We start from the raw sequence: 25,950 nt of genomic DNA, 5'->3' as shown, positions 1-25,950 counted from the left end.
GACGGGCCGGCCGTTGGCGGGGCGGAGCCACAGCAGCTATCGCCGGGGCCGGGTGTGCGAAGCGAAGGAGCGGGCGGCGGGCCCGGATGAGGAAGTGATGCGATCGAGCAGGGGGCGGGCGGCGCGGCTCGACGGTGCGGGCAGGAGCAGGGCCGGCGGCCGCTGCCGCTAAGGTAACGGGAGCGGAGCGCGGCCGCCTTCGGGCTGCGGGCGGAGCGGGGTCTGCGGTGCGGGCCCGCCTCTTCCGCCCACTGCCGCCGGTCGGGAGCGTGCGGCGATGGCCCAGGCGTGTCGGAGGCGAGGGGCTGCCAGGGGGCCTGCTCTGCCCGGGCGCGGCAGGGGTTGTGCGGGACTAACCCGCTTCCTACCGGCACCGGGGGGAGCACCGGCTGCTGCATAACTGGCGAAAGCAGCGGCCTATCTCCGGTGTGGTACTTCTGGGCGGGTGCAGAACTCCGGGGACGGGCGTAGCAGGTCTCGCCTCCGGTCGGGCCGCCGACGTCCGGGGGCGGAGCGGAGCGGGGACTTCTACTTCGGAAGATGCAGAAGGGTCCGGGGGTGTGGGGATGAGTGTCCGCGCTGCAGCGGCTCTTCGGACAAAGGAGCAGCGCCGGCCCTGTCCTCAGCCGGAGCTCCTTATCGGGGCTGGGGTTAGCGAGTACCGCCGGGAAGGGGATCGCTCCCCAAAGACAGCCGTCCCGGTGTGTACCCCAAGGCGGGCGCAGATGTAGCCTGTTTCGGTAGAGGCTATTTGCTTGGGGAGCAGCGAGCCCAGCGCCCCACTAGTGGTCCGGTGTTTTTGTTAACCGAGTAACCGATGGTTCCTGTGCGTGCACACGGGTTCGGGAGCGGCCGGATCGTGGCCTTCGCAAGTCGTGGGTCTGTCACCCCCACAGCGCTTGTATCAGACCGGCTGCAACCGCTGCCTTCTCCAGAGTGGTGTGCGCTGCTAAGCGCTCTCGCTGCAAAGTGGGAGCTGGGGACTAGTGTTTAGCTGGGCTGGCCTGGGCCCTGACAGCAGTGGCAGGGCTGTGTGGCAGAGCAGTGCTGGCACCGCGCATCCCGCGTACAGCCTGTCGGGTGCTTACGTGAGAGGAGCTGCCAGGCACCGCGTGTGATGGATGATGTCACAGGAAGGAGTGCTTCGGGGCAGAAAATATCCGAGGAAAGTTGTTAGTTGGGGTTGCTTTTTTTTTTCTTCCCCAGAGATTAGAAATGTAAGAAAATCCCAGGGTCTCGTTTCCAGTTTTGCAGAAGATGAGGTTGTGCCTGCAGGGGAGGTGTTTGAATGGAAGAGAGCCTTGGGGATATCTCTTTGTGCTCCCATCTCTTGATAATGAAGCGTTTGCTCAGATGCTCAAACGTTTCTCCATCTCCTTTCTTGAGAAGGTGTTTGGAAGTATCTTTCTCCAGCATCTGTGCTTGAATCTTGGAGAATGAAGGTTTTCCTTTTAACCTAGAGATTACCCCAGTGTGTGTTGATTTAACACTGCTTTTATTTTTAGAGTAAACTGCAAGGCTCAGGACAACCAATCTTCAGCTGCCCCGATGCTATTATCTGGGGTGGAATCTCTCCTCGATTCTTCTGTGTGTGCTGTGATAGAGGAGTTGTGCACTGGGCTGCCAGAGAGCATCTCCACTGAACTCATGGCTGTTTCGGAGCCTAATGTTGGATTAGATGCAAAGTCTGGAGTATCCATGCCTGTGCTAGGACACAGTGACAGTCTGTCAGCTGAGCATCACAGGACTTCTGCAGCAGAAAACTTTTGCCAGAAGACAGAGGATTTGGGTGATCTGCTCAAGGTGATTTCTCATGGGCCAGCAGAATCCCTTACTGAGGCATTGCTAAAGGCTGGAGACCTTGAAAAGGATGAAACAAACAAAAAAAGAAACTTTAGGAAACTAGACTGTTGCAGTGATGGATACCAGAAAGAAGACAAAGAGGCACAAGTTGCTGAGGACTATCATGCTGAATGCTGTGCCTTAACTCCTGGGGAAAGTGGGTCAGAACAAGTAAGCAAATGCAAAAGTCCATCCCCATGTGGTGTTTGGAGTTTGGGGTTAGAGTGACTAGGCAGAGGACTGTGTCCAAGTGGTTTACTGTTTACTATTGGTATCTTCTGGCATCTCTGTCATTAGCTGGCTTATGGTGGTTCCAGTGAGGAATCAGACTGCTTCAGCAGGGCATCAGATTCTAGAAGAGCAAACTCTTCAATGTTGTTGGCATGGTGTGAGGCAGGGATGGAGCAGAGCACAGGAGAAAGGGCTTCAGAAGCTCCTTGCCCGATATCTATGGCCTGTGGGTACACCACCCTGTACCAGTACCATCATCTCCAGTTAAGGCACCAACCACCAAGTCACAGTTATTTCAGTTGGGGAATAGTATTAGAATGCCTAAGGGGGCTTCACTGGGGTGTTTAAGGTTTTCATCTTTGTTTTTAGAATCCTGCTTTGTAATTAGGAAATCACTCTAATTTAGGCTCTTCTTTCAAAACAAGGCTTCTTTCAAAACAAGCCCTGCTCAGGGCTTCTTTTTCCCTCCTTTCTAGCTAACACTGATAATAAAACTGTTATTTCTAGGCAAAGGCTGCTGAAAGCTGTGCCAAAGAATAGTCACAAAAGTCTGTTTAAGAATTGAGATTTTTGGTGACTTTCAGTGAAGTTTGTGAATAATTTTCACATGCCCCCAAAGGCCTGAGAGGAGATAAGAAGTCTTGTGAGTGAACACATGCCAACCAGGAGGCAGCTGGGTGAGGTGCCCAGGAGCATGCTTTACAGTCGTGGCTGGGTGGCTTTGACTCTGGATTTCAATCCTGGTTGATTTATTTGAAAGCTTGAAAATCAAGTGAATGAAATGGTCCCCAGTCACTCAGTTTGCCAATGCAAGTGCTTTGGTTGCAGGGTCATGGTTTGGTTTGGGGTTTCTCACAAGCAGACCTAGGTCATCTGCTGCTGGGTCTGTGGGTTTTTTGAGCCAAGTGAAGGGGGGTTGTTGAGGGCAAGATCTGCTAAAGACCAGAGAAAGCACAGGTCCTAGCAGAGGCATGCCGCAGTGGTGTGGGGATGCAAGGTAGGCTCGGGGCTGGATTATTCTTCTGATTCATGTTTGTGACAATCTGCATGTTAGGACACTTGAATTATAGCTGCTTACATCACCAACCTTGATTGCTGCTAAATACAAATCTATTCTGCATGCGTGGTTGCTTAATGGTGAGACGATGGTGACTGATGGGACCAGAAAGGAATGACAAGAGTTGTGTGAGCCACTTGCAACCCAAGGCTGCCTCTGTGCAAGGGCTGATACCTTCTGAGCTTCCTTGGTGGGTTTCTGATTCTAAACCAACCTGGTTGAGCAGGGACAGGCCCTGAAACATGCTAATGCTTTCAGAAAATGGGTCAATCCCCTCTGCTATTTCTGTTGTTTCAGGAGAACCCTCACTTGCAGCAGCATGAGGTGAAGTCTTGGACAATGTGTGGCACTGGGACTGCGGGCTCTCCGAAGAGCACAGGTGCATGTTTAGTTGTACCCCTGTCTACCCCTGCTTCTCTCCCAGGTTACATTTTGTTGATTTAAAGGTGCTGAGTGATGGTGGAATAGCTGATTTGACTTGCTTTAGAGCAGAAAACTATTACCCTGTGTAGCTAGAACAATAGGGAAACTTCAGCTTCTGCTTTTTCCTGGCAGCTGCCGGAAGATCTTTTATGTACAAGACATGTTTTAGTTACCTTCTGCCACCCCAAAGCAGAAGGTGGCATTCACAGCAGATGTTTTCCATTTCCTTCTGCTTCCAAGCTGGATTATCTGAGAGCAGCAATAGCAAGGATGTGAAAAAGTGGGAGTCAGTCATTTTCTAGGGCTCAACAAACCAAAAAGTGCAGAATCCAAAGGAAAGGCACAACAAATCTAATTCTTCATTTCATTGTGACCTTCTAGCTCTAAACTTTGTCTGCCTCTACTAAGGATTTTCTTTCACCTCCCTGCTCTCATAACCAAACTTGTACTTAGCTGAGGAATACCAGCTAGTCTTGGTCTTTAGTGAAAATAACAAAAAGATCTCCAAAAGTCTGAGCAACTGTGTTCCTGGGAACTCTGAATAGCAAGGTGCTACAGGAACTGTCACCTTGTGACTTAGCACCTTCATTATTCTGCTTGGGCTAAATGAAAGCTGCATCATCTCCTGACAAAAAGCCTTCAGGGAGGAAGCAGCAGAAATGGCTGCTAATGCACAGCTGTGTTCTGAGCTTTGATATTACAAATAAGCATGATGATGTTGGCCAGGACTTCCTATACATTGAGCTGTTGGATCTGCATTGCACCCAGCTTGGTATTAGAGGAGTCTGAAAAAGAAAGGTCTTTGGATGCCTGCAGCTCCTGGGGAATGTCAGTATGGAAAAGGATTGCATTTGTCATCTTAGCTTTGTGGTGGGGTGGTTTGTCTTCTAAAGGCTTGCAGCAGAACTGCTAGTGTCAGTTCTCCCTTCAGAATCGTTTTGGTAACCAACATTGCACACATTACTGTGTGCAATACTGACAGGAACTTAGCTGAATGCCTTGTAAGTGTAGTCCATGCTTCTGATTGGCCTTCTTTGTTCTTACACAGGAGGAAAACAAGCAAGTATTCAGGTGACAGCTGAAACTCTGCCAAAGCTCACTGAAGAAGTACAAGGTATGAAGGCTGATGGGACTAGGATAGTTAGTAAAGCAGGATGCAGGAAGGACAGAGTGAGTAAAGGTCTTCCACCCGAGAGCACTGAATGCCCAGAGGCAGGCACAGGCACAGCCAGAGCTGGGCTTTCAGGAACCAGCACATTAGGTTTCCTAGAGCCTTTGAAGGGCACAGACATTGAATCCACCCCAGAGCATCCACAAGAGACGAGTGAATACAGAGGGCTGAGAGCCTGTGCTGCCATGCCGCTGAGAGCTGGGGGTGATGTTGTACCTGCTTTGCAGACTAGAGAAGAAAAGTTACGTGGACAAAATCCTGGTAATGAATTTAGTGCACCACTTGCTAATTGCCAGACTTATCAGCAGGATGAAGAAAGCAGTGCTTCTGGTGAACCTCTTAGGTTGTCATCAGTAGAAAGCTGTAGAACACTCTCCACAGAATCTTCTGAAGTTACCTGTTCAGTTCTGAAAAGCTTCTGTTATCTGGACCATAGAAATATGCCACTAGAAAAACAAAGTACTGCAGTCCATGGAACTGTCACTGAAACCTCCAAAAAGGATCTTCCCAAACCCATCAAAAATCAGGCTCTCCATGATTATGGAACTGGGCCTGTAGAAAATCAAACTTCCACATCCAAACCCGTAGAGCAGACCTCAGTGGTAAGGAGCAAAGGATTATCTAGTGCTAAAAATGATCCAGTTCTGAGTTCTGCTGCTGCATCTCCTGTGGAGTCCTCAAAAGGAAAATTCAAAATGGTCCCATCAGAAGATTCTAAATTGAAAAAGGATCAGTGGCAATTCTCTGCCAGTGATCTCTTCAGGGATGATGTAAAAACAAGTAGCTTGTTGATGGAAATGAGCAGCATTGCCTGCCCTGGAGCTGAGCAGACAGATGTAGGCTTGTATGATGCTGCCAGTGAAATTCCTCCTCCCAGTAGCCACAGCTGTCTGAGTTTTAGTAACAAGCCAGAAAAAAATTCACCTGAAGCACAACTGTTTCAAAAGGAATCCAAGAGTAATATAACATCAGGACAGTTGGCTGACAGTCCAGCTGAAGCTACAGGAGCTACTAGTGATGTCAGTTCGTCCAGTGGCAAAGATGCTGATTTGATTTACACACTAAATGTAACTCTACCTCCTGTGGCACAAAAATCAAGAGAACCTCATTGTAAGGAGAGTCCTCCCTGTCCTGCTAGTGAATTTTCAAGCAGGGACAAGGCTCAGGATAATGTACCTGGAAAAGACTCAGTTTGTGCTTCTGGAGCAACAAGGGAACAAGTCCCTGAAGTTGTGCCTCACAATGACCAATTCCAGTCTTCAGGAAGTTCCAGGACTTTTTATAACCCCACTAGGTCAAAGAAAATTTCCCAAAAGAATATGAAGCCTTCAGCAGGGAATCCAGAGCCTGTGGTGACTGCTCCAGAGAATGAACAGAGTGCCATGGGGAGCTGTCATAAGTGGAGTATGAGAGAGCAGTGTGTAGCTGCCAATGCTTCCTGTGTTTTATCAGGGAGCACATGTCTGGGTGATGTTTTCCAGAACAGTCCTTATTCTCATGCTGAGGTTGATAAGAACGTTGAAGAAAATGGTAATTTGGAAGGAGAGGCTTCAGCTGCATATCACAGCAAGAGGGCAGTCACCTTTCCAGCAGCACACTTCCCTCGGCCACTTGGATCTCTTCCTTCTGAAGACGCACGCAGCAGCAGAGGTACACATCCACATGGACTAAAGGACACTTCCACAGCAAAACCCAGGTCTTGCTCAGCTTATACTGCAGAGAAGCCTCCTGCTGCCTTGGTAAGAGGGGAGGTTTCAAATAAGAGCATGGAGGCTGTGAAAGGATTTGATCGTGGTAGAGTAACAGGCAGCAGTGAAATTGTTTGTGATAATTTTGGGCTTTGCAGCTCTGCAGTAGGCCTGAAGGAGAGAGAGCTGACCATGGGTGAGAAGGAAGAAGTGCCAGTCCTCCCAGCTAACACCCCTGAGTGCACTGCTGCAGTCTGGGGCACACTCAGCTTGAGTGTTCAAACACCACACACCAGCCAAACAGGACAGGCTCTCTGTCCAGTGCAAAATCCCTGTCTTGCACCTGGGAGGGACTTTGGTGACCTGATTCTAGGCAGCAAGCAACGTTCAGAAAGTTTAAATAAACCACCCACTGGCTTACAAACCATGGCTACTTCAGTGGAAGGACACAAACTATCCATTTGCTCCAGGCTAAGTGAAGAGATACTGTTAAAAAAAAGAGACGACCTCCCTCTCTTGGGTCAGAAATGTGCAAGAGAAGACAGTTTGCAGGGACCCCTGAAATGCAAGGCAGGGGAGCTGGACTCTATAAAGGGTGTGAGAACCCAGGACTGTTTGGAGTGTGGGGGCTTTGGCAGTCACTCACCTGAAGAGAAGACAATCAAAAAGCAGGAGAGCAAGTGTGAAAGAGAAGGTAAAAGAGCTTTGGAAGGAAATGCCTCTGGTGACAAACCACACTGTTCACAGCAGCATCTCAAAGAGCAGATAGAGCTGCCGCTGGCAGGAGACAAACCTCAGCCACCTTTGCCAAAGCTGAAGCTGGGGAAGGAGCAGGGAAGTACAGTGAGTGCCCCATCTTTGCCCTGCTCATCAGCCCAGCAGAGTCCCTTGTGTAAGCCAGAAAACAGCCAAGTGCTCTCAGAGAGAGAGAACCAAAACTGTCTGAGAATAAAACCTACCTTAAATAACTCTTGCCTGCAGTTAACACTTGAGCCCAGTACAGAAAGTGATGCTCAACAGGGTATTGATCCATCCCATCCCAGAAACTGTGACAGCCAGGAATCTTTCACTGGGGCTGAGGTGGATTCAGGAAGGCCCCCAGCTGTGAGCTGGGGAACCTCTGTGTCTGAGAAAGAAAAGCTGTGTGTGATAGCTGAGCAAACACTTACACAGAACTGTGGTTCGGCTTCAGCCAGAGGCTTAAATGAAGATTCTTCAGTGACAAAACCTCTTCCTGTAGCCACATCTGTTAAGAGAAAAGCCAGCACTGCTGAGATGCCATCTGCAGGGAGTGACAGGGCAGTTTGCTTTCTGAATGGTGCAAAAAGCTCAAGAGTTTGTGGACACAGCAAAGAAAGCCTAAGAAAAGAGAGGCACAGAGTGTTAGCTCCAAAAGACAGGGATGTGACCTCAAAGAAAGGAACTCGCCGTGGAGAGAAGGTTAAGAGCACATGTGTGGAAGAGAAGATGGGGAGAGAAGTAGCCCCCAGAAGAAAGTTGCCCATAAATTGTTTTCCTAGCGGAGAAGATTGTCTAGGAGTCTTGTTAGATGATTCAAAAGAGTCTGGCAGCAAAACAGTCCCTCTCAGCACTGAGAATTGTGGAAAGGTGTTGGATGAAATCCCAAGATCTAACCTAAATAATCTTTCCAAAGAAAGAAACAAGGATACACAGCTCCCAGGCTTGGCAGGTACCAGCCTGCTTTCAGAAGCCGTGCAGGGTGCTCACGCTGAAGGTGCACCTGATGCAGAGACTGCCTCAGGGCTGCAGTGCAGGCCTGCACCCACGCTTCCCCCACGAGTGAGTATGCGACCAGGCAGCTGCAAAGAGCCACCCCCAAGCTGTGTGGGTGGCACTGAGGTCTGTGTGCCTTACACACTGCATGCACGGAGCAAAGATCGTCTCAAGGGCAGGGCAAGAGGCCAGGACACCAAACCAACTCATTCTGCTCGCAAGGAGCGGAAGCCTTTGGGCCCCAAGAGGCTTGACCAAGCAGAGCAGTGCCAGGTACTTCAACGAAAGAAGCAGCGTGGGAAGGTGGAAGCACATCTGCCAGACAGGGCACAGCCACAGCAGAGGTCAGGGTGCCCAGAGAAAGCCAAACTCACACTGCAGCCCCACATCTTGCACAGTTCTGAGCTATTGTGCAGCTCCTCGAAGGAGCTGGTGACACCAAGAAATGGAAAGCTTGAAGGTCCTTCAGAGGAGATTTTTGCTGTCAGAACCAGTAAAAATAAACCATGTAGCACTTTACAAGAAGTCAAAAGGCCAAAGACTACCACAGATGTTATTAGTTCACAGATTGTGAAGACTCAGGATTCAGAAATGGAAAACCTGAACCTTAATTTAGGGTATGATGGAATCCCTGGTGCCTTTAGAACTACAAATACAATAAGAGGACCTCTTCCATTGAAAATACAGCCTGGAAGGACATGCAAAAAGGTTCCCACATTATGTCAGCTGAAAACTGTCAGAAAACCCAAGCAAATGAAAAGTTCATCTTTCTCTGAGGTTCCCACAGAAGTCCTCCCTAAGCAGGACAAAACTCTTCTCAAGTCCCTGTACTTGCCGCATAGAGCAGCGGTGATGGAAGTGGAAGCAGCCCTGAGCTTTGTGCGTGTGCCCGGGCAGAGCGCCAGGAGGTGCAGTTTGTTGAGCAGCTTGAAATTTAGGAAATGTACCAAAGAACCAGCACTGCTGAGCAGGCTGTCTGCCATGGCCAGCAAATTGCTGGCACCTGCCAAGGGCACCCATGGCCTAGAAGCTCTGCCATACCCTTCAGAAATTCTCCCAGTGGCTGAGCGGTGCAGCCAGCGGAGATCGAAGAACCTATTGGAAGCCTTTTCCTGCATCAACAGGAGCTTACACTCACGCTGGGCTGACAGTTGGTGCACCAAGATGTTCAGCTTCCAGCCATTGGCACTTTATCCTCTAGAATCTACCAAAATACTCTTTTCAGACTTGAGCCACAAGTCTCCAGCCTCCTCTTTGGATTCCCTGGCTTTCCCTGTGTCATTTCACATAAAACTGGACTCCAGTCCTGTGCCAGACCTCACAGGGATCACATCCCAGCACTCTCTGCATCACAGACCAGTGCAAATGGCATCACCGCCTTCAGAGTGGACTTTCTCTCTTCTTCTGTCTCAGAGCAGTTCAGGTCTAACAGCTCTGGAGGAAGGTTCCAGTCTCAATGCTGAGCTGCATTCCTCTCACTCTGTAACAACCCCTGGGGCTCCTGCCCTTCATCCTGACCGTGGAAGAAATGCCGTAGCTGGAAGAAGAGGAGGCTACTCCATGCTTGGCCTTCACACAGTGTTAGCACTTTCTTCCCCTGGATGTTACAGGATTTGGACCAGAAGAAGAAATTTAACCAGTCACATTCCTACCATCCAGAGACTCTCTATATCTCAGTTCGCACAGGGCCTGAAAGGGGCAAGGCACCCACCTTCTGTGGCAGATGACCTCACCTCTTCATTGCCATACTCACTGGGCAGGGCTCTCTCCATGTGGAGCCAACACGGTCCCTCTGCCTGCCTCTCCGAAATCAATCCTCTCCATTCCAGTCCCTGCAAGTGGCAGCCAGGTGTGGGCATCGACAACAGGTAAACTCCATCCACCTATTTCTGAGGTGATGCAGCGGGCAGGCGCTTGCTGCCTTTTGGGAGGGAGAGGGGAGTTACAGCTTGCATTCCAGGGTCAGTTTCCCCGGACTTCAGATCTCCACATTCTGCTGCAGAAGCAGCTCAGCATGGAAGATTCTTTCCCCCCCTCACCCCGTGGAACAGTCTGTTAGCTGAATTGAAATCTATTTGCATTCACTTCTGTAACCCTCTCCTGTTTTGGCAGAATGGCTAACTCTATTTTCTTCTCCCTTGCAAAATATACACACCATGCATCAGAATATATAAAGCAGAAAGGTGAGCTCCTTCTTTAGGTCTATTCAGAGTGACTGCAGAACAACTGGATTCCTGAGGTAGGAAAGTTTTTTTCAGAGGTCTGAGCCACAAGTGCCACTTGGAACCACTGTAAAATGCTCAATTTCAGATCAGGAAGAATCCTAAGTGGTGGGGGGTGACATTCAGTTAAATTTTCAGTCGTATTCCATGACTATTCTGTGTTGATTGCAACCTCTTTGTGTATGCTGTGCCCTTTGGGAGCCTGTGCCCCATGTATTGTTGGCACAAACAAGTGTAGCTGCAGTTCAGGTTGGAAATTAATTTCTCTGTCACTAGCTGTGAGTGGGAGGAGGACTGAAATCTGCTCTGTTTAATGTAACTCTGCTGTCCACATCTGAGATCTCTTTACTGACAAACAGAATGAGAGAAGTAGTTCATAGCTCTGTTGCAGGATTTTAACATTCCCTTGAGCAAAGATTTTTGCCTTTTGTGCCTCAGTGACTGATTTTCTAGTCTTGAGATTCCTGGGCAGTCTCCAGGCTGCTGAGCACTGTAAAAAATGTGATTAATTCTTTTGTTCAATGTGGCAGTCTCAGGAGAACTGTTGAATTTGGCTTATCCTATGTCATAACTTGACATAACCAAAAATCTTACCAGGTAGCTACTACTGCATTTTGTTGTGTACAGATGGAGAACATACCTCACAGTTTATCACTTGTTAATAGAAATTCTGACGTCTCCCAACGCTGTGAGTAAGCTTATGTAAGTACTACTCCATCACCAAAGCTGTGAGTAAGATTATGTAAGTGCTGGTCCATGCTGGGAGCTGCCTGCACGAGAAGAACGACTCTGACTAATGGCAGAGTGAGAAGTTTGCAGCACGTTCTAGGGGACCTGCGTTATTTCGCACTCCCATGTGGGTCAGGATCAGGCTGAATTTTCCAGTGCTCCAATGAGCACTCTGGGAGTATTTGTACCAATAAATTACAGCTAGAGCACTCAACTTAAACATATGACATTGCTGCCCTTCTCTGAAGCTGTAAAACACGTTTTACAACTAACCTCTGTGTCTGAGCTGAAGCTACACTTTTCTGTTGTTGAGGCATCTTACCCAGAGCTGACTTCTGCTCTCCTGTATTCTCCTGTATGTGAGTCTAGAGACTCTTGGGCAGCTTGTTACAGTGTATCCTGTTAGCTAAAGTGTAAGAGGATTGAATTCCTTTACATGAGGGCAATTTGAAAACCAAATGTTTTGCTATGAATGATCTTTATCCCAAAGGGAAAGAAGCCAAATCAAACCTTATCACTTCAAGTGAAAAAACAGCCCGGAGTTAAAACAGTCTAAAACTCACCTTGTTTTCTCTAAAATACCTCACAGGGGTGTCTGAGGCAGCCTTAATTCTTCTGCCTCACTGAGATTTTCTTTCAGGTGAAGTTATTGTAGCATGCAGTGAGTTGAAAAGAATGGTTTCAGAAGTTTCCAGAAGTGCAGCAAATAAAATTCTCTTCCAGTTAAGGAAAACAAGTTTGCCTGTAAAACAACATAAAGGTCAAAACCTAACATTTTCTAATACAGCACCATTTTAGAGCTCATTTTGCTGTAGATTGGCAGCCTCCTCTCCTCAACTAATAATATTTGCTTTAAAGGTATTAACAGGAACAGAGACAAAAGGATAACTAAGTAAATCTCTCTTAAATCTGTGTGTACTCAAAACAAACCTACAGCTCCTCTGAATTAAGTGTTTGGTCTCTAAATGCGAGCACACAAGCAGTATGTTTGGAGCAGTATGAAAGCATCCTCAGCTCCATCTTTGCCTGTTTGGATTAAGGTAGTTAAAAACAGACTAGATAAAAATTGGCTTCAAGTTCTCTGCAGGCCATTTTCTTGTGGAAGAGGAAGTTAAACTTAACTTCTTTCAGTGATTTTAGTCCCAAGGAAAATCAGTAGTTGCCCTGCCTAAAAATCTTCTGTCGCTTCCACTGGCAGTAATAAAGCATTCATGAAATGAAAGCTGTTTGCTAATTAATGCTCACTTGGATTAAACATTTCTGCAGTGTTTGGGGTGGTTTTTTTCCCTCTCCATGTAGTTTTTTAGTATCATTATTGCAGAAAACAGGGAGCTCTGCATCTGGCACCCAGGGGTCTGATGCACTGTTGATGGAGGTGCTGATAGGAACTGCCAAACACAAGACATGCATGTTTCTGACCTCCTTGTGTTTGGACTTGTCTGAGCTGCCAGCATGGTCGGTTTTCATTTCTTTCCTAGCACTCCAGTCTGATTGCAGCCTCACTGCAGAGCACTGAAATGTATTTAGTTAGTCTGGAAGAACAGCAAGTGCAGGGTTTCAGGTTTATGTCATAAAACCTGGCCCAACTTTGGGTTTTAAATTATTTTTTTCCTCTGGGCTATTAATAGTGTGAGCACCGAAATAGTGCTGAACATTAAAGGACTTAGAGCTCCTGTGCTGACTGTTATGCCACAGAGCTGTGGTAAATACCAAGCCTCATGGAATGTTCTTCCAATCAATTAAGAAAGATTGAAGTGAGCTTGTGGGGGTTAGAGACAACAGGCAGGTCACCTCCTACAAATCCTTCCTTTCTCTTGTTCCTGGTGCCTCTGTGCACTGCCAAGGGGTTTGGTTACTTCCAGAAACTGGAGGTTTTGAATGAGGAATGCAGACTTTTACAGAAACAGTTACACCTTTCAGGGTACTACTGTCTCCCTGTTTCTGCACTTTCCTCATCACTACCACCTCTCAGTGGGAGCAGGGTTTTCCTGTCAGCTGTCAGTGAAGTGCTGTGGGCTGAATGGGCGACATGGCTTGCCCTTGTGTTGTTCTACTCTTCTATTCCCGTTCTGATATGAGCATTTTTTTGTCTTACAGTCCAGCTTATGCTGACAATTTTTCCTTCATCCTTTTTTTATAGTGTGGAGCTAATTTCTGTCTTTTTTTTGTTGTTATTTTTCATTCTTCTTTTGAACCAGCTATGCCATGTTACCACACCTCCCTGTACAGAGCGTGGAAGCGCTGCAGACCGCAGGTCATGAGATACGGTGAGGCTCCTGGACTTTGATGTTGATTCTGAGTGGTGGGATCATCAGCTCTCTCAGAAACACCTTGCTTATGTCAGTTTGGCTTTCAGATTTGGCACTTCACTCCAAGATTAGTTCTCTGATTAAAATGTTAGGGGAGAAGTGTGCAGAGGCGTTAATGCAAACACCATGTTACTTTCAGTCCTGTGGTGCCCTTTCGCATGCAATGGATGTGTGACACTAAAGAAGCTAGTTTCCTCCCTTGCAGATGTGTTATTTCTGTCTGAGAAGCTGGACTTTAGCTACTGAAGCTTCTTTCATCCTTGCACAGTGTTGGATGGCAGACAGAAAAGCTATGCTTTAAATTTACCTGTAAACAAAAAGCATAATTAATAGTGGTGTCCAAGGAATTTGCTGCCAGAGAAGGAGAATTAATCTCTTTCTATCAGTAATTACTAATCACAGAAATATTCAGGTTGGAAAAGACCCTCAGGATCACCAAGTCCAACCCAGGACCCTACTCTACAAGGTTCACCCCTAACCATATCCCCAAGCACCGCATCCAAATGACCTTTAAACACCTCCAGGGCTGCTGGTGACTCTACCATCTCTCTGGGCAGCACATTCCAATGTCTGACCACTCTTTCCCTGAAATGGAAAAGAAAACTGTTTGGCTGTATGAAAGGGACAGGAGTTGTTTTGAAACTGCATGGTAGATGCACTAGCAGCTCAGTTTGTTTCAGGATCAGTGCAGGCTGCAGCAGTTGTTGGCTGTATCTGTGCACTGGAGAAAGAGTAGACTCACTTGGGCAGTTGCTGTGAACTCATGGCTGGCAGTGCCCGTATTACAATGCAGGAACATCAGCTGGCAGCATGCAATGCACTTGCAGCATAGCTTGGGGCTTATTCTCCATATGTGCCCTTCTTTCTCTGTTACAGCCTGGAAGCCTCATTCCCTCTCCTGTTACCAAAGCCTTGCTCACTTCCAGAACCATTGCCGTGCCCCGCTAGGCTTTCAGCATCCGAGCTCCAGGTGCATGCCCTCAATGATGCTGATGTGTCCGTCCCAGCCTGTCTTGGATCCCAAGATGACACAGAACTGAAAAAAGTGAGTTCTTAAATTTTATTTATCTCAGGCACTTCAACCCACCACAGTTCTCCAAAGCTGTGGCTGATGTAGTAAATCTTAAAGAGGAGGATAGAAAACAGGTTGCTGGTCTTGATCTGTGCTGCTGCTTGCTTTTATTCAAGCAGAAGGAAGGTGGCAAAACAGAGAGGAATGTTCATTCTAAAACTAATGCATGCTCAACATAAAAGGGACACCTTCTGGCAAGTGTGGTCATTGTTTTCTTCATGTTAACCTGGTGGTGTTTTTATATTATTTTGTAAGACTGAGCCAGAAAAGAGGCCAAAGAAAGTCTCACAGATCCGCATCAGGAAAACTGTTCCTAAGCCAGACCCCAACCTTACTCCAATGGGACTGCCCAAACCAAAAAGGTAAGCAGGATCTTTTGAGTGGACTCACAGAGCTTCTGTTGCTTACATCTCCTGCCTGACAGTATCATTATTCAGCAACTGCTTCTCTTTCTTATCACTGTTCTGTATGGTGCCAGCTGAGCTACATCTGAGGGTTGCTCCCTTGGTAAGAGCAGACTGACACAGCACTGCCAGCCCTATGATAGACTGAGGATTTAAGTAGAACATAGCTTTCTCCAAGTGAGAAAGGAGAAATAAAGCCTGTGGGATAGGAACTGATGCCTGGGGTTTAGGCAAAATGTGTCAAACTAAGCCTCAATAGCATGGTTTTCTAAAGAAGAAAAAAGTCCATCTTGCTAAGCATGCAGTGAAAAGAAGGCAGAGTGAGACAAAGTGATCTGATGGTGCAAACTGTGTTGGACTTCTTTGTTTGTGGAATATGATCTGAGGGAAACATTAGTTCTGTGTACAGTGGGTGACCACAGTGGCAGCTATGGATAAAGCTTGTCCTGTCAGTCATCTGGTGTTTTGGTGACACTAAGACAGAAGTTCCAGCTCTGACAGAATGTATTTCTTCAGAAATCAGCTTGCCAGGGAAGTGTCAATAACCTTCAAAATCAGTCTCCAGATGAAACGTTCATCTGCTAAACTGTAATGGAAGCCTTTTCACAAAGTGACCTGGGAAGGGATTTCCCTTCCTTCTTTTGAGCATCACTATCTTAAAACATCACAGGCTGCTAGAAGGAGCATTGAGCCCTGCAGAAATGGCAAGGCTTGACCCAGACCTCATCGAAACACTGTGTGAAATGAGGTACTTAAGCCTCCCTCATCTTTCATTCCTCCCTCTCCCCAGTTAGTTGAAACATAATCAGTGTTTAGGCACAGAAAGCAAACCATACTTGTTTCTTGCAAAGCTGCTTGTTGTGAAGAGAGGCAGTTTTTAATACTCTTCTTTCTTGATTGATTTGTTCTTTACTTTTTTTCAGACTTAAGAAGAAAGAATTTAGTTTAGAAGAAATTTACACAAACAAGAACTATAAATCCCCTCCTCCAGCCAGGTTGGTTCTGCTTCTTCATGGGAAAACAAATGTACATGGTTTGGGCAGAGAGAGAAGATTAAAGGGATCTGCAGGCTAAGAAGGAGATAAGTTGTTTCAAAATTGCTGTAGTTTGAAGTGGGAGAGAGAGCCAATTGCACAATAATCCCTTTTGCTGTCTGGGTATGGAGGAGTGTAAGAGAACAGGGACTAAGGCTTTGCAGCTGTTTCACTCTAAGTTTGTAGCAATGTTGTAGTTTCTTTTATCTGCTGATCCGTTCCAGCCTCCATCCCGGTGCAGGACGGACTTGTTCAAAATTCAAAGGCAGCTAAATGTTCTTTCTAGCACTGAGAATCACTGCCTGCCATCAAGCAGACCATGATTGTCAGGACTGCTACATTTTAATGTTCCAATCTATTTCTTCTGTAAAATCAAGACTCTGTAATTGTGCTTTTGAACTGAATTACAGACAAAAAGAGATTCTGCACTGGTTACAAATAGTGTAGCTAGCAGTAATGTGCGGTTGTAGGAGGTGAAAGCTGCAGATGAGTTTGCATTACAAGAGGCTGGGGGGCACTGTAAAAATGTCCAAGTTAGAAGTGTGTTTCCTTGGGCTGGGAGACTCCCCAGAACCCCTCTCCTGGTGAGGTGGTCATCCACTTCATGACTGTTCATGAGTTCTGTCCTTTGCTTTCACCAGGAGCTTGGAAACCATCTTTGAGGAGCCCAAGGAGAAGAATGGACACTTCATCTCTGTCAGCCAGCAGAAGAGAAAGCGGATTCTGGAGTTCCAGGACTTTACTCTTCCCCGGAAGAGGAGGACACGAGGCAAAATCAAAGCCATGGGCAGCTGCACCCGGGCAAAGAGAGCCGCGCTGCAGAGCGCAGAGCTAGATGCTCTTCTGAGTCAGAAGCTAATGGACCTGGAAGCCTTTTTTGCAAAGGAGGCTGAGCAGGAGCAGGCCTCTGGCATCTGAGGGAACTGTTTAGCTGAAAATGGTCCATTTAGCTCCTTTAGTGTTTCAGTCCTGCTGGGGGAAATCTGCTGACTTCCTCTGGCACCACTCTGCCACCCTGGCCTGACACCCCACGATCCGGCTCTGGCTGTGGCCCTTTTTAAGGTGCTATTCTATCCTAGTTTTTAAATGCAATTGGAGGGATTCTTCTAGGTCCCTGTTGGAGTGGAATACAGCCACGTACAATCGACCTTCCCCAGCCTGGAAATGACAGCCAATGTTTGATAAGGGCTAAACAGCTCTAGGGGGTGGAGTGGGTGTGTCAAGGAGGAAGCAGTGCAGCATCAGTCCCTACACCTCTGTACTTCGGATCCTTTGCACGCTCAAGTCTGCTGTGGTACTGTAACGGCTGTCTGGAACGACCTGGCAGAAAGGAGGTGGTGTTTGGTAAGGAGAAACTCCAGCAAGCACATTCTTGATATACCACTAACTTTTTTTAACAATTAAAGTGGCTGTCTGGGTTTGCTTTCAATTGCTTCTTCCTGCTCTTTACTTAGAAGGTTCCTCTGGAGCTTCTGTGCCCTTCCTGGCTTCAGGCAGCAGAAGCCCCACATAACTAGACTTTAAAACACTTGCACTTTGTATACCTTCCTTGTTTGCTGCGTGAGGACACCTTTTAACATGACTGAGCTCAAAAAAAAGGTCATATTTTAAGAAAAACATGGTGCCCAGTACCAAGTTTTCCCAAGGTGTAGAGTTTTTACCCATTTGGCTGATGCCAGCCTCCTCTCTAGAGAGGCAAAGGTAATTAGCCCATGAGGATATTTAAGCTGCAGGATATGCAAGCAGAGGTTTTTATTTAACTGAGCTGAGCTGCTGCACAGAGGGACCAGCAACAAAATCTTTCCAAGTTATTTTAGTTCAATTGACAGTATCAACTTGATTTTAATGTCAAGAAGAAAATGTTTTTCCCATCTTCACTGAGAAGTGGCTATTCTCTGTACAGCAGTGCTGCACACAGTAGCTGGGGCTGTGCAGAGAGCTTCCTAGCACATGGAAATATTTCTCTTTTTTTCCATTATGCAAGGTTGTTTTCCATTGTGCAGCACTGGGCAATCTCTCAGCTGCAGCTTTTGAGGGAAGACAGCTCCATCCTGGGGTAACTTCTGTTTAATGTACTTGAAGCATAATTCCAAATGAATGCTAGCTGAAGCTCAAGTCATTCCTGTCCTTTAGTGCCTATGGAAGTTATTCAGGCCAAGCTGGGATGCTCAAATTGAAGTAATCTGCTCTTTCCTTCACTTCTCACTTAAAACTTGCACTTTCTTATTTACCTGCCCATGTGATACAGTTTCAGTTTCCTTTGAAACTGAGACCATACCTAGCGGGGGGGTATTTCTAGTAAGTCCCAATAAAAGCAGGGCTGAAAATACTTTCAGTATCTTCTGTTGCTCTGCCACTTCTGCTGCTGACCAAACAGAAAACCAAAAAGCAACAATCAATCTGTTGAGTTTCAGAGCTATGAAAGCAGAGGAATGGGAGAGAACTATGACACTGTGTGCCTGAGTCTTGAAGGAAATGTAAGCTGGGCTTGGCTTGCTCCCAGCTTGTGTACTGGGATCCCTAGAAGTTTACACTCTTGTCTTGGAGGCTGATTATCTTGAATCAGGAACACTGAAGAAAAGGCAGGGGTACACATTTAGAGTAGTGGTGTTTGGGTTTTGAGGGTAAAATAAGGTAGGCAAAGTTTGAGCATATTGACAAACTCGGCAGCAAGGTCTGGTTCACCTGTGGGGGCTGCTGTAGGAGATTTTAACTGATCCTCTATTTTTATAGAAAGAGAACTCTAAAGGTCTGCTGCCTTTTAAAAACTGTTTCAGACTTCCCCTGTGCTGGGTTACTGGCTGTTTGGAAGCTGTAGCAAGAGTGAGAGATATATTTTTATGGCTTTCTGCTGTCGAATGGGGTTGTCACACAGCATCCATTCATCTTCTGTTAATATGGGAGGCTTCTAGTGCTGTGACACAACCAAGCTGTAACCTTACTGGGGCTCTTGTGGACACATAGATACAGGTGGGGGAGGGAGGAAGCTGGGGTCCAGGCAAAGTTCAGACCTCTGATGTGCTTCAAAACATGGAATGTGTTGGTTTTTTTCTTTTGGGCTGTGGGTTTGGGTTTGTGTTTATTTGTTGGGGTTTTTTCTGTTGGTGGGGTTTCTTTTTGTCTGCTTCCTTGCTCTGTCTTGTTTGATTGCTTTGAAATAACATTTTTTAGCTTTCTTTTTAACAGGGTCAGCAGTGCAAAGCAAAGAAAACTTAGTGGAATTACAAAATGCTAATGCAGTTGCCTAGCTTGTCCCAAACCTTAGCTTGTGGAAACCCAGGTATACAGCATTATTCTGTTTTGGTTTAGTATTTGTATGATGGGAGAGATGTAATTGAGACAAAGCTGCTCCTGCCCCTCTCCAGTCACATTGTACACTCTTTTCCCATCTGTTTTGCTCTTTACAGCACTCGTGGAACAGCCTCACTCCTTGTGGCTGCTGCTTGCACACTAGCAAAAGCTAAGGCTTGGCCACTCTGAGCTGCTCCTGTCCCAGAGCACTGAAAGACAAGGAAGGATGCATCTTTGGGGTCAGCCTTAGCTGAAGGATGTGTACACTTGCCCATCCATAAATTGAACTCACTCCAGAGAGGATTTTTTCCTGTGATCATGGCAAGACACTGCACATATTGCTCACAGCATTGCAAAGCTGTAGCCATGTACTGTCTTGTAATAGGAAGTATTGTGGAGCCAGGCAACTCTTTGCTGACTAAGAGGTGAAAGATCACTTTGCAAGCAAACAACAGCTTCTTAGTTTCACCATGCTGGAGCGGCCAAGGCTGCTTAATGTATGTAACAGCGTTTGTCTGGCTGGCCTCGTGCCTGCATAGGCCTGAATGCTGCTGCCTGCTGGGGCTGAACTTCTGCAAGCAGTGCTCCTCTTACTCTGTTTGATTTGAGGTGAGCCTTTGCTGTATTATGTTCCAGGTGCTTTTCTAGGATTATGGACAGTAACTGTGGCTTCAAGGTCTGTATGATGCTAACAAGTTAACAAATAGCTCATTGAGAATCTGTACACTCATGCCATTAGCTCCCATCATGCTCTTGGCATTTTGTTTCTCTTCAATATTGTGTGAATCTCAAATTTTACTGTTTCTTTTGTGTGTGTTTTTAATTTATGGAAATAAATTTTTTTTTCTGAGAACTTTTCTGGGTTTTAAGGCCTTCTTTAGGCTTGGCTCAGTAAATATGCACAATGGCTCTGTCTTGCCTGGAGGGGGGAGAGGTTACATCTCCAAGGGGAGTAACAGGGTTAAGTTACTGGGTAGGCAGTTGGTGGGGCAGGGAGCAGCAATTCCAGTGTTCATTCACCCACAGCCATACTGTAAGGGGTCCAGAAACAGACCTGGGGGCTCCTAGGCATGACCCTAGCTACTACCCCTAGCAGCCATCTCTTAAGGTGGTCAAGGAGCAGGAGCCAGGCAGTTCCTGCTAGGTTCAGAGGTGAGCCAGACCCTGCTTCCTGAGCTCCAGCCTGTGCGAGCATCAGCCTGATGCTTTTGAAGCAAAGCTGAAGCACAGGAAGAGCAGAAAGGCTGTTTAAGCAGCTGTGGTGTCTATGCCAGAAAACACCCCTAAGAGCTTGGGTATTGCCCAGCTTGCCCACTTGTTCGGCTGCATGCTGCTCTGGGCAGAACTAAGCCGGCAGTGTTACACGAGTCCCACAGGTGGCACCTGAGCTCCAGCAAAGAGGAAGGGGGCACCTCAGAGACATCGGGAAGCACCCTGGTATCCCTCAGCTTCCTCAGGGCTCTCTTCTCCTTCTGGGACTTGCTTGTTCACCTCTCCCCTTTCTTCCCACCAGCAGTTGAGTTTCATCCCCTCTATGATGAGCCCCCAACAAGGGGGCAAAGGAGACAGGGCAGTCTCAGCTCAGGTGCACTGGCTCTGGAGCCCTTGCTGCTGCTCAGACTGCAAAGCTTTATTTTATCAAGAAGTGAAAAGGGGGAGCAGAGAGAGACAACTCTAAGTGAAGCAACAGGAAAGGCGAGCTGGCTGTCAAACAAATTAATTACAATCAGGCAGTCTTAGCACTGTTAACAGCTGAGTGCAGCTGCCTTGCTGCTCTGGGTTTTGGTGGAGGGGTTTCATGTTGGTTTTGTGGGTGTTGGTTTGTGGGGGCAGTGTTTGTCTTTTTTAGATGGCAGGTTACATGGACTTTACCTCTTGCAGCTGGCCTGGCTTCACCATTTCCATCTCATTTAGGGCTAGCTGAGGTTGATACAACTGCAGTAGACTTAGCAAGGACTGGAAAGGGGTTGTTTTAATTGTTTTTTTAGTTAAAACTCTTAACCTTGCCTGATTGAGGGTGCATGAAGGTGAGAATACCTGCAAGCTGAAATGAACCCTGCCCCTGAGGAGCCAGCCACTTGACAGCTCGATCCCCTGACAGGCAAAACGAATACATAACACATTCTGTTCAAAAGGCTTCAGAGCATGTTCAGGCAGCTTCTGCTTGTAAACCCAGCGCTGTTTAATTGATAAAGCATATTTGGACACTTCACAGAAGCATTGTCAAAGCACTATAAAGTAATGGCTGGAGGTTCTGAGAGGGATTGTATCCACTGCTGTCCTTAAGGCTGCAAGCAGCCTCTTCTGCTGGCTGTTAGATGCTTTAAATCAAAACATTTTCATCCACAACTTAATGTATTACAAAACATTTTCATCCACAACTTAATGTAGTACTAGTATCAGCTCTTGGTTAAAAAAGCAAATCCATTCTTCCCAGTTCAAAGCAGGAAAGCTGACTTGATTCTGGTGGCAATTACACAACCTAGAGCACATCTGTGTATTCAACAAGGGCTCTCTAGCTGCAGCCAAATTCATGGACAGAGGAGGATAATGCTGACACTACCCAAATATCAGCTGATTTTTCTGCATGGAAACAGTTCATAAGACAAGCAAGGCAAAGTGCTGCCAACTAACCTGTGCCACTCATGACAGTCTGTAATTTAGTCCTGGTACTGGCCCTGCTATTTCCACAGAGCTGCTGCTTTCTCCACAGTTGTACAGCGCTGCTGATCCTACTTCTGTGCTGTGGCTTATGCAGGCTGGCCTGTGTCTTCCACATGGTGCCATGTTCCAAACAAGCAAGGGGTGAGATGTGAGTGTCATTACATTATAAGCATAAAATCTGCTCTTAACCCCCAAACCAACAAAACAAAAAAACCAAGAGAGTATTCAGCATACATTTATAGAGATGGCTGTTCCCTTGCTCATTGCTTTGGGCAGTTTGGCCTTGCAGGTTTCCTTGTTTTCGACACCGATGTCGCTCTGTGTGTCATGCAAAGCCTCTCTGCCAGCTGTCAGTTCAAGGAGGATGCACAGATGTTCTGGCTGCAGAAGTCTAAGATGCCTACAAACCAGGGAGAAATGGTACACTTCAAAAAATGCTACTAGCTTTAAAAATAAAGCCTTCAGCTACTGGTCACTAAAATGGCAGAATGGAGATAAAATTCCCTTTTGAATCTCAGGTTTTTAACAGCTTACACTCACAGAAGCCTAACTTACTGTGTGATCTTCATTGACTTCAACACAGACTTTCAGATTCTACAACAGATGGACCCTAGCTCATAGAAAGTTTCAGTTTTCATGCTAGCTACATGCATCCTTCCCACAGCTTTCAGTGTATTGAAAAGAATGAGTAGAGTAGAATAGAATAGAATAGAATAGAATAGAATAGAATAGAATAGAATAGAATAGAATAGAATAGAATTAACCAGGTTGGAAGAGACCTTTGAGATCATCAAGTCCAACCTATCATCCAACACCATCTGATCAACTAAACCATGGCACCAACTGCCTCCTCCAAGCTCTTCCTAAACACCTCCAGTGATGGTGACTCCACCATCTCCCTGGGCAGCACATCCCAATGGCCAATCTCTCTTGTTGGGAAGAACTTCTTCCTAACATCCAGCTTAAACTTCCCCTGGCGCAGCTTGAGACTGTGTCCTCTTGTTCTGGTGCTGGTTGCCTGGCAGAAGAGACCAACCCCCACCTGGCTACAACCTCCCTTCAGGGAGTTGTAGAGAGCAAGAAGGTCTCCCCTGAGCCTCCTCCAGGCTAAGCAACCCCAGCTCCCTCAGCCTCTCCTCACAGGGCTGTGCTCCAGACCCCTCCCCAGCTTTGTTGCCCTTCTCAGGACACCTTCCAGCAACACAAAATCTTTCCTAAACTGAGGGGCCCAGAACTGGACACAGTAATTGGAGGCCATTTCCTCCCATTCTAGCATTTCTTACCAGAGAGAAAAAGCCATCCCTGCCAAGGGTTGGATCTTGAGTTCTGCACTGTGCTCTTTTTAAAATGGAAATGTTTAACTTCTTTGGAGTTTAATTCAAGAATTAAGTATAAAATTAGTTCTATTTTTCCCATGTTTGGCACAGCCAAATGAACATCATGTTACCTTTTTACCAGAAATTATCTTTGGAATTGAAGGGAAAGCTTTCAGAGTGGGAGCAAACCATTCCTGCTTCAATAACCTCACATTTGCTCCAAAATGTGTTGGTTAGCCTGTCCCTGCACGGCTCCAGTTTCAGTGCTTTTGGGTAGGCTCTGCAGGAGCTCCAACCACGGTGCTCCTTGGAAAGCTGTCGCTAAGAGGATTATATGGAGCATTGTTACAGTTTGAAGGAGGAACTTTAGCCTAGGTCCTGACTGCCAGGACTGAAAGTTAAATAAATTACCATTGGATATAAAAGAAAAATAATGATGAAGTCTATATAATCAATTGGATTGCTAATGGGATGTTTCCTCTTTAACATCTTCATTGATGATCTGGATGAGGGGGTCGAGTCAGTCATCAGCAAGTTTGCAGATGACACCAAGTTAGGAGCAGATGTTAGTCAGTTAGAGGGTAGAAAGGCTCTGCAGAGGGACCTCGACAGGCTGGACAGATGGGCAGAGTCCAATGGGATGGCATTCAACAAGTCCAAGTGCTGAGTGCTGCACTTTGGCCACGGCAACCCCATGCAGAGCTACAGGCTGGGGTCAGAGTGGCTGGAGAGCTGCCAGAGAGGGACCTGGGGGTGCTGATTGACAGCTGCCTGAACATGAGCCAGCAGTGTGCCCAGGGGGCCAAGAAGGCCAATGGCATCCTGGCCTGCATCAAGAATAGTGTGGCCAGCAGGAGCAGGGAAGTCATTGTGCCCCTGTACTCTGCATTGGTTAAGCTGCACCTTCAGTCCTGTGTCCAGTTCTGGTCCAGTTCTGAGTTTAAGAAGGACATCAAAACACTTGAACGTGTCCAGAGAAGGGCAACAAGGCTGGGGAGAGGCCTTGAGCACAGCCCTATGAGGAGAGGCTGAGGGAGCTGGGGTTGTTTAGCCTGGAGAAGAGGAGGCTCAGGGGTGACCTCATTGCTGTCTACAACTACCTGAAGGGTAGTTGTAGCCAGGAAGGGGTTGGTCTCTTCTCCCAGGCAACCAGCACCAGAACAAGGGGACAGAGTTTGAAGCTGCACCAGGGGAAGTTTAGGCTCGAGGAGGAGGAAGTTCTTCACTGAGCGAGTCGTTAGTCACTGGAATGTGCTGCCCAGGGAGGTGGTGCAGTCACCATCCCTGGAGGGGTTCAAGTGGAGATTGGACGTGGCACTTGGTGCCATGGTCTAGTCATGGGGTCTGTGTTGATAGGTTGGACTCGATGATCCTCGAGGTCTCTTCCAACCTTAGTCATACTGTGATACTGTGATAGAGCAGAGACATAAACAGCTCTTTCTCTTTTCTTCTTCTGTCGCTTCTGCTTGCAACTTCTCTCCCTCTCTTCTCGTGGCCTTGCCAGGGGTATCTCTGTTTTGACTACGGTGTAAGGTAACAGGAAGTGGTGGAGAAAGTGGGGGGAGGATGTGAACAGTCCCCCTGGAGGGATCCAGGGAGTCTGAGGAGTTTCTGTGTTGTTCATTAATTGTACATATATCTATATTGTACATGTCTTGTGTATTTTGCATTGCCTATTTCTAGATTTCAGTTTGCTTGTAAATAGAGCTTCATTTGCTCCCACCCCAAACTGAGCTAGTCTGGCAATTTTTATTTTGGGAGGTAATTCTCTCAACTTAGTTAGGGGGGTAGTTTCAACCCACCAGGAGCATGCTTCCCCATTCACTCCAAACAAAAGCACAGTTCCTGCTTTATATTAACTCAGAATTAAGGACATGAGAGTACCTGCAGCTGTGCAATTGAACACTGATTCTGCCAGCTGAAAGAAAGACTCTCCAAGAATGTCCTGATAGCTCATGTGACTTGCAGGGACAAGGTACTGAGTAGCATCTTTGAAAAGCAGATCACTTTCACCATACTTCCAGGACCGAAAGAGATGGAATCCAGCATCCAGTTTGCTTCTCAGAGATTCCTAAGCAAAAAAGAAAGAAGTTCCACAGCTCAGATCATAAAGACCAAAGTTAATCTGGTGACCCTCAGCTTTAGCAGAAAAAAGTTCTACTCACACATAGCTCTGTCCTTACTTGCACAAAAAGATGCAGTTTTGCAGGGGCTTTTCTCAGCAGAAGCATGCCCACTGCAGACTGGCAGCTGGTGCCAAAACCATAGAGTCATAGAATGGTCCAGGCCGGAAGGGACCTCCAAAGCTCACCCAGTCTGACCTCCCTGCAGTCAGCAGGGACATCCCCAACTAGATCACGTTGCCCAGGGCCTCATCGAGCCTAACCTTGCATATCTCCAGGGAAGGAGCCTCAACCACCTCCCTGGGCAACCTGTTCCAGTGTTCCACCACCCTCACAGTGAAGAACTTGTTCCTGATACCCAATCTAAATCTGCCCTTCTCTAGTTTGAAGCCATTGCCCATTGTTCTGCTACTGCAAGCCTTTGCAGACAGTCTCTCCCCATCTTTCCTGTAAGCCCCCCTCAGGTACTGGGAGGCTACCATTAGGTCTCCCTGGAGCCTCCTCTTCTCCAGGATGAACACCCCCAGTTCCTTCAGCCTGTCCTCACAGCAGAGGTACTCCAACCCCCTGATCATTTTCATGGCCCTCTTCTGGACCCTCTCCATCAGGTCCATATCCTTCCTATGTTGAGGACTCCAGA

General features: G+C 47.1%; 2 protein-coding genes across 13 annotated transcripts in view; one reads left to right on the top strand and one right to left on the bottom strand.

The window, feature by feature from the left end:
* The first annotated feature begins 19 nt into the window (after positions 1–19).
* Positions 20–20,065, top strand: PRR14L (proline rich 14 like). Of its 6 annotated transcripts, none has more exons than XM_068157212.1 (9): positions 20–173; positions 1,506–1,803; positions 3,428–3,509; positions 4,602–10,014; positions 13,296–13,364; positions 14,283–14,451; positions 14,734–14,840; positions 15,806–15,877; positions 16,558–20,065. In XM_068157212.1, the coding sequence occupies exons 2-9, from the start codon at positions 1,549–1,551 to the stop codon at positions 16,832–16,834; spliced, it is 6,444 nt and encodes a 2,147-aa protein (XP_068013313.1). In that variant the 5' UTR covers positions 20–173; positions 1,506–1,548; the 3' UTR covers positions 16,835–20,065. The 6 variants fall into 6 exon arrangements, with proteins under 6 accessions (XP_068013313.1, XP_068013312.1, XP_068013314.1 ...); XM_068157211.1 differs by having other exon boundaries at positions 1,506–2,013; XM_068157213.1 differs by lacking the exon at positions 1,506–1,803 and having other exon boundaries at positions 21–173.
* Positions 9,991–25,950, bottom strand: part of LOC137450554 (serotransferrin-2-like) — a 31,310-nt gene continuing 15,350 nt past the window's right edge. For 5 of the 7 annotated variants that reach the window (XM_068157228.1, XM_068157229.1, XM_068157227.1 and 2 more), the window contains 2 exons: positions 25,072–25,258; positions 20,881–22,271 (listed from right to left, as the gene is read on the bottom strand). In XM_068157228.1, the coding sequence (XP_068013329.1) occupies positions 22,222–22,271; positions 25,072–25,258 (237 nt within the window). In that variant the 3' untranslated portion in view covers positions 20,881–22,221. Of the gene's footprint in view, positions 10,068–11,660; positions 11,840–20,880; positions 22,272–25,071; positions 25,259–25,950 lie in introns of those variants that run through there. The other 2 variants (XR_010989598.1, XM_068157233.1) reach the window with 2 other exon arrangements.

Source organism: Melanerpes formicivorus, unplaced genomic scaffold, assembly GCF_026170545.1.
Source record: "Melanerpes formicivorus ecotype bairdi unplaced genomic scaffold, bMelFor1.0.p_v2 SCAF_36, whole genome shotgun sequence".
In the NCBI taxonomy this organism is placed as follows: Eukaryota; Metazoa; Chordata; class Aves; order Piciformes; family Picidae; genus Melanerpes; species Melanerpes formicivorus.
Note: the sequence above shows the minus strand (reverse complement) of the source record. Positions and strands in the feature narration are given on the sequence as shown.

Coding starts and splice junctions, on each gene's coding strand:
- PRR14L (XM_068157211.1), top strand. CDS start 1,549: ATGCTATTATCTGGGGTGGAATCTCTCCTCGATTCTTCTGTGTGTGCT. Junction 3,510..4,601: donor GGGCTCTCCGAAGAGCACAG/GTGCATGTTTAG, acceptor GTTCTTACACAG/GAGGAAAACAAGCAAGTATT. Junction 13,365..14,282: donor ACCGCAGGTCATGAGATACG/GTGAGGCTCCTG, acceptor TCTCTGTTACAG/CCTGGAAGCCTCATTCCCTC.